Source organism: Ipomoea triloba, chromosome 10 (genome assembly GCF_003576645.1).
Source record: "Ipomoea triloba cultivar NCNSP0323 chromosome 10, ASM357664v1".
Lineage (NCBI taxonomy): Eukaryota > Viridiplantae > Streptophyta > Magnoliopsida > Solanales > Convolvulaceae > Ipomoea > Ipomoea triloba.
Genome location: NC_044925.1, coordinates 19,310,149 through 19,323,411, shown reverse-complemented (window position 1 = coordinate 19,323,411; position 13,263 = coordinate 19,310,149). Strand labels below are relative to the sequence as shown.

The 13,263-nt window shown below is 33.4% G+C and overlaps 1 protein-coding gene and 3 non-coding genes across 4 annotated transcripts in view; 1 reads left to right on the top strand and 3 right to left on the bottom strand.

The window, feature by feature from the left end:
- LOC116033267 overlaps window positions 1–1,656 on the top strand; it is a 6,870-nt gene extending 5,214 nt beyond the window's left edge. The window contains exon 2 of the mRNA XM_031276021.1: window positions 1,532–1,656. Coding sequence (XP_031131881.1) covers window positions 1,532–1,656 — 125 coding nt within the window. The remainder of the gene's footprint in view (window positions 1–1,531) is intronic.
- Window positions 1,657–5,366: 3,710 nt separating this feature from the next.
- TRNAY-GUA lies at window positions 5,367–5,462 on the bottom strand. The gene is made up of 2 exons: window positions 5,426–5,462; window positions 5,367–5,402 (listed from the first exon to the last, which is right to left on the bottom strand). It is a non-coding gene; the product is annotated as a tRNA-Tyr (tRNA).
- Window positions 5,463–10,167: 4,705 nt separating this feature from the next.
- Window positions 10,168–10,263, bottom strand: TRNAY-GUA. Its single transcript has 2 exons — window positions 10,227–10,263; window positions 10,168–10,203 (listed from the first exon to the last, which is right to left on the bottom strand). It is a non-coding gene; the product is annotated as a tRNA-Tyr (tRNA).
- A 1,926-nt stretch (window positions 10,264–12,189) lies between these two features.
- TRNAY-GUA lies at window positions 12,190–12,289 on the bottom strand. Its single transcript has 2 exons — window positions 12,253–12,289; window positions 12,190–12,225 (listed from the first exon to the last, which is right to left on the bottom strand). It is a non-coding gene; the product is annotated as a tRNA-Tyr (tRNA).
- Window positions 12,290–13,263: the final 974 nt, after the last annotated feature.

Below are 13,263 nucleotides of genomic sequence, written 5' to 3'. Positions count from 1 at the left end.
ATATATATATATATATATATAGGGTCATGTTCAGGTGTGGCCGTGCCTTCCCGTGCGGCCGTGCGGTTCACACCACTCAATGTTACGAAATACACCACTCAATGTTAAGAAACACACCACACAAATATGCACTGTGGTGTGTTTCTTAATATTGTGGTGTGTTTCATTGTGTTTCATTTTGGTGTGTTTCTTAACATTGAGTGGTGTATTTCGTAACATTGAGTGGTGTGTGACCGCACGGCCGCACGGGAGAGCACGGTCGCATTTGAACCAAAAAAAAAAATATATATATATATATATCACACCTATGATCTAAAAATAGGAAGGCACAGCAATGTACACTGCAAGGTACAACAATGTGTTCAGGAAAACTCAACAATATGCATTCTAAGGCAAACAATATTCACTACAAAGGCTCTGGAGAGCATAACAATGTGCTCTGTATGGCATAACAATGTGCTCTGTATGGCATAACAATATGCACTGTATGGCATAACAATATGCACTAGAAGAAGGAAAAATGTACACTGTATGGCATAACAATGTGCACTGGAAGAAGGAACAATGTGCACTGTAAGGCAAAAAAAATTAACTAACTTACACAAAATTATAATAATGCCACCGCGTTTTAAAAAAACAATTCCAATTTAGACCCTTGATCTGGACTCAATCTACAGATATAATTACATGATATTTCCCAACTACGGCATTGAAAGAATGAACAATTGTTTGCTTAATATCAAGAATCTTATAGAAACAAACATAAATAAATTCATAATTCGTTATCAAAATTTCATTTCCACCCAAACTATAATAACTCATTTCTAGCTAGACTGTTTTATTGACATCTATGGGTTTGACTGTAACAGTGATGAGCATATTTTATACCTTGATTTAAATAAGATTTTATATGATGAGCATATTTTATACCTTGATTTAAATAAGATTTTATAGGTTAATTTTATTATTTATATTGATTTAAATAAGATTTTATAGGTTAATTTTATTATTTATATTTTATATTTTATCATTTTATAGGTTAATTTTATTATTTATATTTTATATTTTATCAATTTAGTATATTTATTATATATTTATATTTTATATTTTATCAATTTAGTATATTTATTATATTAGGATGAGATAACTTTAGTTAATAAATTTAAGTAGAATTAAGCTTATAGTTAACTTGATTTTAATAAATTAGTTTAGTGGGTCCCACTTATTTAATTTGATTTTAATAAATTAGTTTAGTGGGTCCCACTTATTTAATAATCCTAATTACACTTTGATTGTTTGACCCCACTTATTTAATAATCCTAATTACACTTTGATTGTTTGACTCCACTTATTTAATAATCCTAATTACACTTTGATTGTTTGACTTTACTTATTTAATAATCCTAATTACACTTTGATTGTTTGACTTTAATTTGTTTTGTTACGTTACTTTATTTTACTTTTATTTATTTTAGTTTTTTTTTTTGTTTTGTTTACGTACAACAGCCGCAGGTTTGCGAATTACGATCAGCAACGAAAAAGAAGGCGCGAGTAGCTTTGGACGCCGATTTCGACCGATTCTCGTTCGCGGGAAGATCAAAAATCAACCAAGCTTTTGAATTTGAGGTTGAAATTGTGAGAGAAATCAGCCTTTGATGTGGTAAGAGCAATAATTTTAGGAAAAAATGTTGATTCAGAACCCTATAAAAGGAGAGCTATTCTGATGTATTTGAGGAGATGATTCCTTTCATATTCTTAGAATTTTAGAATAGCTTTTTTCTCCATGTCTGGCTAGATTTTATTTATTTTGATTCAAGGAGTTGAAATTTCAGTTGTGAATTTAGGGAGGTTCGATTTCAATTAATTTGTTGAATTCATGTACTTCCTGTTCTTTTAAAGTTAATTTTCCAGGAAGACTGATAATGAATTAAATTGACAACTTAGTTTATTCTTGTTTTCATATTGCTATCTATGAGTTTATGATCCGTAATTGTTATAAACGATTAGACTCTGTAGCCTGTATTAATTATGTTATTGTGATCAATACATAAAGGACTGGAAGACTAAGTTGCAGGTTGTAGCTATCTCAATCTATGATTTAGGCTTAGTTATTTTCCATTTAAGTGTAATGATGTTATTGAGTGAATATGGAACGCTATCGTCCCCAGTTTATTCAATAACAATTGTTGGTTTGAATGCTTAGTTTGAATCAATTAATTTAGGGAGATTAAAGGCTAGTTGTAGCTATCGTAATTAGTCTTTAGCTACGTGCTTGAATTGACATTTTATTTTTAAGAGCCAATGATCTAAGTCACATCTTTAATATTTCTTTTTCCTTGAATCAGAATTCCACATTCCTGAACTTGTTTACGATTACAGTTTACTTTATTTACTTATTTATTTCAAATTATTTCTCCCACTCTAAGTTCTTTTAATTTGAGAAACGAGACTCATTAGTTCTCTTGGGATTCGACCTGGTCTTGCCACTACTACAAATTAGTGGAGTGAGCCAGTATTAATTTTGTAGGGCTTCGACAACCCTGCCAAACAGTTAATTATTCCACTAATAGTTTTGCAGAATAGCTGGAACAGGTACATATTGTGTTTAATTGATGTGCACCGCAAAATGCAGTATGCGGCCGTCGTATGGGCAACAGGCAGTAGATGTTGTTGTTTTTTTAATAATGGAATGTGAAAAGGCAGTGGGTGCTTATGTTATTCTTTTAAAGTGTGTAACCAAAGGCTATGTGAGTCAACTATATATACTATTTTTGTGCCTGTATAAATTTGTGCATCGAGGAGTGTTAAATGAGTTAAGCGAAATGGTAGATACATAATTCTGTTTTTGTTCAGCCATATAAGTGTGTGCACTACCATATGTAGATCATTTGTGCAGGTGATTATGGCACATTATTTTGCACCAAAATGCACAGTAGATACAACCGCATAGGAAAAGAACATATGTTCAACACTAATGCCCAAATGAGGTAAAACAACAATGCACAAAACAACGTCATAAAAATTATAATAAAATAAACAAACTAGATAAACGAATTTAACACAAAAAAAATTCTACCACCACCAACGAAATAAAAAACAACAAGCACTGCTAAAATTTTAAAGTAACCGCAAGAACTAAAAACACATGTCTAGGGAAAAACAGCCCGCATGTAGATAAAATATAAATGGCAATACAGTAATGCACAACTACCAAAAACAACAATGCACAAAACCGTATAAAAAATCAAAATAAAATAATCAAAACAAATAAACAAATTTAACACACAAGTTATTTTTTAGCACCACCTAGAACCAAACCACCAAAAACAAGTACGGCTAACTTGGAAAAGAATTAAAAAAATCGCATGAATAAAAAACGGATGTAAAAAATAGACCATATGTAGTGAAAAATGGTAAATACACCAATGCACAAATACTAAGAACACCAATGCACAAAAATGAAACAAAAACAATGGAAAGAAAAAAAGGAAAGATAAAAATAAAATCGCATCCATCTTCAATAATATAATTAAAACTAGGAAAGGAAACTTGAACAATATAATTACAAATAATTCATTAGTGGACATATTTATGTGTCCTTTATGTCTTTTGTAAGATGTATAATGGATGCTATATTCCGACCTGCCGGATTTCCTGCTAAGTTCAAGTTGTTTTATAGGGAGGATAACTACAGTCCTCCGCTCTACTTTGTCGATAACTCAACCTTTTGTTTTGCTCTACTTTGTCGAAAACTCAAGTTGTTTTATAGGGAGGATAACTACAGTCCTCCGCAACTCAAGTTGTTTTATAGGGAGGATAACTACAGTCCTCCGCTCTACTTTGTCGATAACTCAACCTTTTGTTTTGCTCTACTTTGTCGACAACTCAAGTTGTTTTCCTTTTGTTTTGCTCTACTTTGTCGACAACTCAAGTTGTTTTATAGGGAGGATAACTACAGTCCTCCGCTCTACTTTGTCGATAACTCAACCTTTTGCTTTATAGGGAGGAGATTAAAATAATGGGCTGAGAGAGGCTCGAACTCCCGACCTCAGGATAACTCAAAAGCTATGAGACCTACACGCTAGCCAATTGCGCCACCACCCCTTCACATTTGTTTAATATCAAGATTCATATGGAAACAAACATAAATAAATTCATAACTCATTATCAATATATCATTTCCACCCAAACTATAATAATTCATTTCTAGCTAGACTGGTTTATGGACATCTATGGGTTTGACTGTAACAGTTAATTCCACTAATAGTTTTGCAGAATAGCTGAAACAGGTACGTATTGTGTTTAACTGATGTGCACCGCAAAATGCAGTATGTGGCCGTCCTTTAGGCAATAAGCAGTAAATGTTGTTGTTTTTTTTTTTTTTTAAATAATGGAATGTGAAAAGGCAATGAATGTTTATGTTGTTCTTTTAAAGTGTGTATCCAAAGGCTATGCGAGTCAGATCAACTATGTATACTATTTTTGTGCCTGTATAAATTTGTGCATCGGGGAGTGTTAAATGAGTTAAGCGAAATGGTACATACATAATTCTGTTTTTGTTCAGCCATATAATTGTGTGCACTACCATATGTAGATCATTTGTGCAGGTGATTATGGCACATTATTTTGCACCAAAATGCACAGTAGATACGCCCGCATAGGAAAAGAACATATGTTCAACACTAATGCCCAAATGAGGTAAAACAACAATGCACAAAACAACGTCATAAAAATTATAATAAAATAAACAAACTAGATAAACGAATTTAACACACACAAAATTCTACCACCACCAACGAAATAAAAAACAACAAGCACTGCTAAAATTTAAAAGTAACCGCAAGAACTAAAAACACATGTCTAGGGAAAACGTACAACAACCCGCATGTAGATAAAATATAAATGGCAATACAGTAATGCACAACTACCAAAAACAACAATGCACAAAATCGCATAAAAAATCAAAATAAAATGAGCAAAACAGATAAACAAATTTAATACACAAGTTATTTTTAGCACCACCTAGAACCAAACCACCAAAAACAAGTACGGCTAACTTGGAAAAAAATTTAAAAAAAAAAAAAAAACCTCATGAATAAAAAATGGATGTAAAAAATAGACCATATGTAGTGAAAAATGGCAAATACACCAATGCACAAATACTAAGAACACCAATGCAGAAAAGCGAAACAAAAACAATGGAAAGAAAAAAAAAAAGGAAAGACAAAAATAAAATCGCATCAACCTTGGATAATATAATTAAAACTAGGAAAGGAAACTTGAACAATATAATTACAAATAATTCATTAGTGGACATATTTATGTGTCCTTTATGTCTTTTGTAAGATGTATAATGGATGCTATATTCCGACCTGTCGGATTCGAACCAGCAACCTAAGGATTTCTTGCTAAGTTCAAGTACCAACTACAGTCCTCCGCTCTACCAACTGAGTTAAGGTCGGATAATGTTAGATGTCCCAAATTGGTTTTATTTGTCGGCAACTCAACCTTTTTTTATGGGGAGGAGATAAAAGTAATGGGGTGAGAGAGGCTCGAACTCTCGACCTCAGGATAACTCAAAAGCAATGAGACCTACGCACTAGCCAACTATGCCACCACCCCTTTACATTTGCTTAATATCAAGATTCATATAGAAACAAACATAAATAAATTCATAACTCATTATCAATATTTCATTTCTAGTTAATTCCACTAATAGTTTTGCAGAGTAGCTGAAACACGTATGGAGAGTCATCTCAACCTACTGAAGCACAAAGAGTCACCAGATGCCTCCACTGAGGCTCGAACCCACTCCCTTCCACATGTGGGTGTACACCGGGTGCCGCTTGACCACAAGGCCTTTGGCGGGCATTGCCAATTTTAGTCTACTTCATTAATTTTTGTCACATTGCGGCCAGTCTTATTTAGCCATTGCCACTTTTAGTCTACCGTTAAAATTTTTGTCAAATAACCGTCCAAAACAGGAGTATTTTGATCTTTTCATGCTTTGATCATTTCCTTTAACCTCTGTAGTGATTTTCCCTATGGATTTTCATCCAATGAAGAGGTCCGGCGAAAGCCATGGCTTTGTAATGTGGCTCACATGGCTTTCGACGGACCTCTTCAATGGATGAAAATGTGTAAGGAAAACCACTGCAAAAGGTCAAGGAGATGACCAAAGCATGAAAATACCAAAAATCCCCCTATTTTGGACGGCAATTTGATGAAAATTTTATCGGTGGACTAAAAGTAGCAAAGACTAAATAAGACTGGTCACAATGTGGCAAAAATTAATGAAGTGGACTAAAATTGGCAATACTCCAATAACAGTAGGACCAAAAATGGAAATGACTCTTTTTTTAAATAATGGAATGTGAAAAGGCAATGGATGTTTATGTTGTTCTTTTAAAGTGTGTATCCAAAGGCTATGCGAGTCAGATCAACTATGTATACTATTTTTGTGCTTGTATAAATTTGTACATCGAGGAGTGTTAAATGAGTTAAGAGAAATGGTACATACATAATTCTGTTTTTGTTCAGCCATATAAATGTGTGCACTACCATATGTAGATCATTTGTGCAGGTGATTATGGCACATTATTTTGCACCAAAATGCACAGTATATACGCCCGCATAGGAAAAGAACATATGTTCAAAACTAATGCCCAAATGAGGTAAAACAATAATGCACAAAACAACGTCATAAAAATTACAATAAAATAAACAAACTAGATAAACGAATTTAACACACACAAAATTCTACCACCACCAACGAAATAAAAAACAACAAGCACTGCTAAAATTTTAAAGTAACCGCAAGAACTAAAAACACATGTCTAGGGAAAAACAGCCCGCATGTAGATAAAATATAAATGGCAATACAGTAATGCACAACTACCAAAAATAACAATGCACAAAACCGCATAAGAAATCAAAATAAAATGAGCAAAACAGATAAACAAATTTAACACACAAGTTATTTTTAGCACCACCTAGAACCAAACCACCAAAAACAAATACGGCTAACTTGGAAAAAAATTAAAAAACCGCATGAATAAAAAATGGATGTAAAAAATAGACCATATGTAGTGAAAAATGACAAATACACCAATGCACAAATACTAAGAACACCAATGCACAAAAACGAAATAAGAACAATAGAAAGAAAAAAAAAAGGAAAGATAAAAATAAAATTGCATCCACCTCAGATAATATAATTAAAACTAGGAAAGGAAACTTGAACAATATAATTACAAATAATTCATTAGTGAACATATTTATGTGTCCTTTATGTCTTTTGTAAGATGTATAATGGATGCTAAATTCCGACTTGCCGAATTCGAACCAGCGACCTAAGGATTTCTTGCTAAGTTCAAGTAGCAACTATAGTCCTCCGCTCTACCAAATGAGCTAAGGTTGAATAATGTTAGATGTCCCAAATTGGTTTTATTTGTCGACAAATCAACCTCTTTTTTATGGGGAGGAGATAAAAATAATGGGGTGAGAAAGGCTTGAACTCTCAACCTCAGGATAACTTAGAAGCTATGAGACCTACGCGCTAACCAACTGCGCCACCACCCCTTCACATTTGCTTAATATCAAGATTCATATAGAAACAAACATAAATAAATTCATAACTCATTATCAATATTTCATTTACACCCATTCTATAATAATTCATTTATAGCTAGACTGGTTTATGGACATCTATGGGTTTGACTGTAACAGTTAATGCCACTAATAGTTTTGCACAATAGCTGAAACACGTACAGATTGTGTTTAACTGATGTGCACCGCAAAATGCAGTATGTGGCAGTCCTTTAGGCAATAAGCAGTAGATGTTGTTTTTTTAAATAATGGAATGTGAAATGGCAATGGATGTTTATGTTGTTCTTTTAAAGTGTGTATCCAAAGGCTATGCGAGAAAGATCAACTATATATACTATTTTTGTGCCTGTAAAAATTTGTGCATCGAGGAGTGTTAAATGAGTTAAGCGAAATGGTAGATACATAATTCTGTTTTTGTTCAGCCATATAAGTGTGTGCACTACCATATGTAGATCATTTGTGCAGGTGATTATGGCACATTATTTTGCACCAAAATGCACAGTAGATACAACCGCATAGGAAAAGAACATATGTTCAACACTAATGCCCAAATGAGGTAAAACAACAATGCACAAAACAACGTCATAGAAATTATAATAAAATAAACAAACTAGATAAACGAATTTCACACACACAAAATTCTACCACCACCAACGAAATAAAAAACAACAAGCACTGCTAAAATTTTAAAGTAACCGCAAGAACTAAAAACACATGTCTAGGGAAAAACAGCCCGCATGTAGATAAAATATAAATGGCAACACAGTAATGCACAACTACCAAAAACAACAATGCACAAAACCACATAAAAAAATCAAAATAAAATAATCAAAACAGATAAACAAATTTAACACACAAGTTATTTTTAGCACCACCTAGAACCAAACCACCAAAAACAAGTACGGCTAACTTGGAAAAGAATTAAAAAAACCGCATGAATAAAAAACGGATGTAAAAAATAGACCATATGTAGTGAAAAATGGTAAATACACCAATGCACAAATACTAAGAACACCAATGCACAAAAACGAAACAAAAACAATGGAAAGAAAAAAAAAAAAAGGAAAGATAAAAATAAAATCGCATCCACCTTGGATAATATAATTAAAACTAGGAAAGGAAACTTGAACAATATAATTACAAATAATTCATTAGTGTACATATATTTGTGTCATTTAATGTCTTTTGTAAGATGTATAATGGATGCTATATTCCGACTTGTCGGATTCGAACCAGCGACCTAACGATTTCTCGCTAAGTTCAAGTACCAACTACAGTCCTCTACTCTACCAACTGAGCTATGATCGGATAATGTTAGATGTCCCAAATTGGTTTTATTTGTCGACAAATCAACCTCTTTTTTTATGGGGAGGAGATAAAAATAATGGGGTGAGAGAGGCTCAAACTCAGGATAACTTAGAAGCTATGAGACCTACGCGCTAACCAACTATGCCACCACCCCTTCACATTTGCTTAATATCAAGATTCATATAGAAACAAACATAAATAAATTCATAACTCATTATCAATATTTCATTTACACCCAAACTATAATAATTCATTTCTAGCTAGACTGGTTTATGGACATCTATGGGTTTGACTGTAACAGTTAATTCCACTAATAGTTTTGCACAATAGCTGAAACACGTACGGATTGTGTTTAACTGATGTGCACCGCAAAATGCAGTATGTGGTTGTCCTTAAGGCAATAAGCAGTAGATGTTGTGTTTTTTAAATAATGGAATGTGAAAAGGCAATGGATGTTTATGTTGTTCTTTTAAAGTGTGTATCCAAAGGCTATGCGAGTCAGATCTACTATGTATACTATTTTTGTGCCTGTATAAATTTGTGCATCGAGGAGTGTTAAATGAGTTAAGCGAAATGGTAGATACATAATTTTGTTTTTGTTCAGCCATATAAGTGTGTGCACTACCATATGTAGATCATTTGTGCAGGTGATTATGGCACATTATTTTGCACCAAAATGCACAGTAGATACACCCGCATAGGAAAAGAACATATGTTCAAAACTAATGCCCAAATGAGGTAAAACAACAATGCACAAAACAACGTCATAAAAATTATAATAAAATAAATAAACTAGATAAACGAATTTAACACACACAAAATTTTACCACCACCAACGAAATAAAAAACAACAAGCACTGCTAAAATTTTAAAGTAACCGCAAGAACTGAAAACACATGTCTGGGGAAAAATAGCCTGCAGGTAGATAAAATATAAATGGCAATACAGTAATGCACAACTACCAAAAACAACAATGCACAAAACCGTATAAAAAATCAAAATAAAATAATCAAAACAAATAAACAAATTTAACATACAAGTTATTTTTTAGCACCACCTAGAACCAAACCACCAAAAACAAGTACGGCTAACTTGGAAAAGAATTAAAAAAACCGCATGAATAAAAAACGGATGTAAAAAATAGACCATATGTAGTGAAAAATGGTAAATACACCAATGCAAATACTAAGAACACCAATGCACAAAAACGAAACAAAAACAATGGAAAGAAAAAAAAGGTGGATGCTATATTCCAACCTACCGGATTCGAACCAGCGACCTAAGGATTTCTTGCTAAGTTCAAGTACCAACTACAATCCTCCGCTCTACCAATTAAGCTAAAGTCGGATAATGTTAAATGTCCAAAATTGGTTTTATTTGTTGAGAAATCAACCTTTTTTTTTTATGGGGAGGAGATAAAAATAATGGTATGAGAGAGGCTTGAACTCCCGACCTCAAAATAACTCAGAAGCTATGAGACCTACGCGCTAGCCAACTACGCCACCACCCCTTCACATTTGCTTAATATCAAGATTCATATAGAAACAAACATAAATAAATTCATAACTCATTATCAATATTTCATTTCCACCCAAACTATAATAATTCATTTCTAGTTAGACTGGTTTATGGACATCTATGGGTTTGACTGTAACAATTAATTCAACTAATAGTTTTGCAGAATAGCTGAAACACGTACAGATTGTGTTTAACTGATGTGCACCGCAAAATGCAGTATGTGGCCGTCCTTTAGGCAATAAGCAGTAGATGTTGTTGTTTTTTTAAGAGTCATTTCCATTTTTGGTCCTACTGTTATTGGGGCATTGCCAATTTTAGTCCACTTCATTAATTTTTGTCACATTGCGGCCAGTCTTATTTAGTCATTGCCACTTTTAGTCTACCGTTAAATTTTTTGTAAAATAACCGCCCAAAACAGGGTATTTTGATCTTTTCATTCTTTGATCATTTCCTTTACCCTCTGTAGTGATTTTCCCTATAGATTTTCATCCAATGAAAAGGTACGGCGAAAGCCATGGCTTTGTAATGTGGCTCACATGGCTTTCGACGGACCTCTTCAATGGATGAAAATGTGTAAGGAAAACCACTGCAATGGGTCAAGGAGATGACCAAAGCATGAAAAGACAAAAAATCCCCCTATTTTGGACGGCAATTTGACAAAAATTTTAACGGTGGACTAAGAGTAGCAAAGACTAAATAAGACTGGTCACAATGTGGCAAAAATTAATGAAGTGGACTAAAATTGACAATACTCCAATAACAGTAGGACCAAAAATGGAAATGACTCTTTTTTAAATAATGGAATGTGAAAAGGCAATGGATGTTTATGTTGTTCTTTTAAAGTGTGTATCCAAAGGCTATGCGAGTAAGATAAACTATGTATACTATTTTTGTGCCTGTATAAATTTGTACATCGAGGAGTGTTAAATGAGTTAAGCGAAATGGTACATACATAATTCTGTTTTTGTTCATCCATATAAGTGTGTGCACTACCATATGTAGATCATTTGTGCAGGTGAGTATGGCACATTATTTTGCACCAAAATGCACAGTAGATACGCCCGCATAGGAAAAGAACATATGTTCAACACTAATGCCCAAATGAGGTAAAACAACAATGCACAAAACAACGTCATAAAAATTATAATAAAATAAACAAACTAGATAAACGAATTTAACACACACAAAATTCTACCACCACCAACGAAATAAAAAACAACAAGCACTGCTAAAATTTAAAAGTACCGCAAGAACTAAAAACACATGTCTGGGAAAACAGCCCGCATGTAGATAAAATATAAATGGCAATAGAGTAATACACAACTACCAAAAACAACAATGCACAAAACCGCATAAAAAATCAAAATAAAATGAGCAAAACAGATAAACAAATTTAACACACAAGTTATTTTTAGCACCACCTAGAACCAAACCACCAAAAACATGTACGGCTAACTTGGAAAAAGATTAAAAAAAAAACGCATGAATAAAAAACGGATGTAAAAAATAGACCATATGTAGTGAAAAATGGCAAATACACCAATGCACAAATACTAAGAACACCAATGCACAAAAACGAAACTAAAACAATGGAAAGAAAAAAAAAGGAAAGATAAAAATAAAATCGCATCCACCTTGGATAATATAATTAAAACTAGGAAAGGAAACTTGAACAATATAATTACAAATAATTCATTAGTGGACATATTTATGTGTCCTTTGTGTCTTTTGTAAGATGTATAATGGATGCTATATTCCGACCTGCCGGATTCGAACCAGCAACCTAAGGATTTCCTGCTAAGTTCAAGTACCACCCAACTACAGTCCTCCGCTCTACCAATTGAGCTAAGGTCGGATAATGTTAGAAGTTTTTGCAAGTGTGACTATGAAAGAAAAGATGGGAGGTTAGAGGAAAGAAAGGGGGGGGGGGGGGGGGGGGTGAAGAAGCATGTCTAACCTAAAAAAAAAAGCATAAGATTTTACGCGCCTAGTGGGTGCGCAAGTTGCGCTGAACGCACACACAAGGCATAGTCGCAATCTCCACGCGAGCCCCACATGTTCAGATTAGACCAAAAACCACACCTCCTGCAAAGACTCATTTTCTTTTCTCTCCTTTCCCTCTTTCCTCCACATAAGCATTATAACCTCTAAAACCTATCCAAAAACCACTAATGGGATGCCCCTATGGGCTGTTTGGTTGGATGTAGTTGCAATTAAATTACAACACAATTCATTGGTCACCCGAATTTCAATGTTTGGTTGGAGGGAATTGCAATTCATACCCTCCTCCATACGAATTGCAATTCAATGGGGTAAGGAAAGGGGAAATGAAGAAAAATACTTTTTTACCCTTGATTATTATTAGTATATATCATTATTACACAAGGACATTAATTTTAGTCTTTATATTACTTCTTCTCTTCTCATTCTCAATAATTATATTCCTACCTACTAAATAATGTAATTTAAAATTTTACTTTATCAACACATTATTTTTTTCCCACCAAACTACAATTTTTTCCCTATAATTCTTTCCTTCTAACCAAACACATCTTGATGGTTGAGGAGATAGAAATTGTGGAGTTGGTAAAAGAAAGTGAAGGGAAAGCATGGGAGTAGAATTAAAAGGGATCGGATGCGAGTGATTGAAAGAAGCAAAAAGAAAAGAAAAAAAAGGAAAAGAAAGGAGAAAAGACATGAAAGTGGAAGGAAATAATTGTCGGCATATTTAGAAAAAAAAATAGAGGGAGAAGTTCGTATAAAATAATCGACATCATGATGAAGGAATCTTTGTAGATGGTCCACCACTAGCTAGAGCAATTATAATAC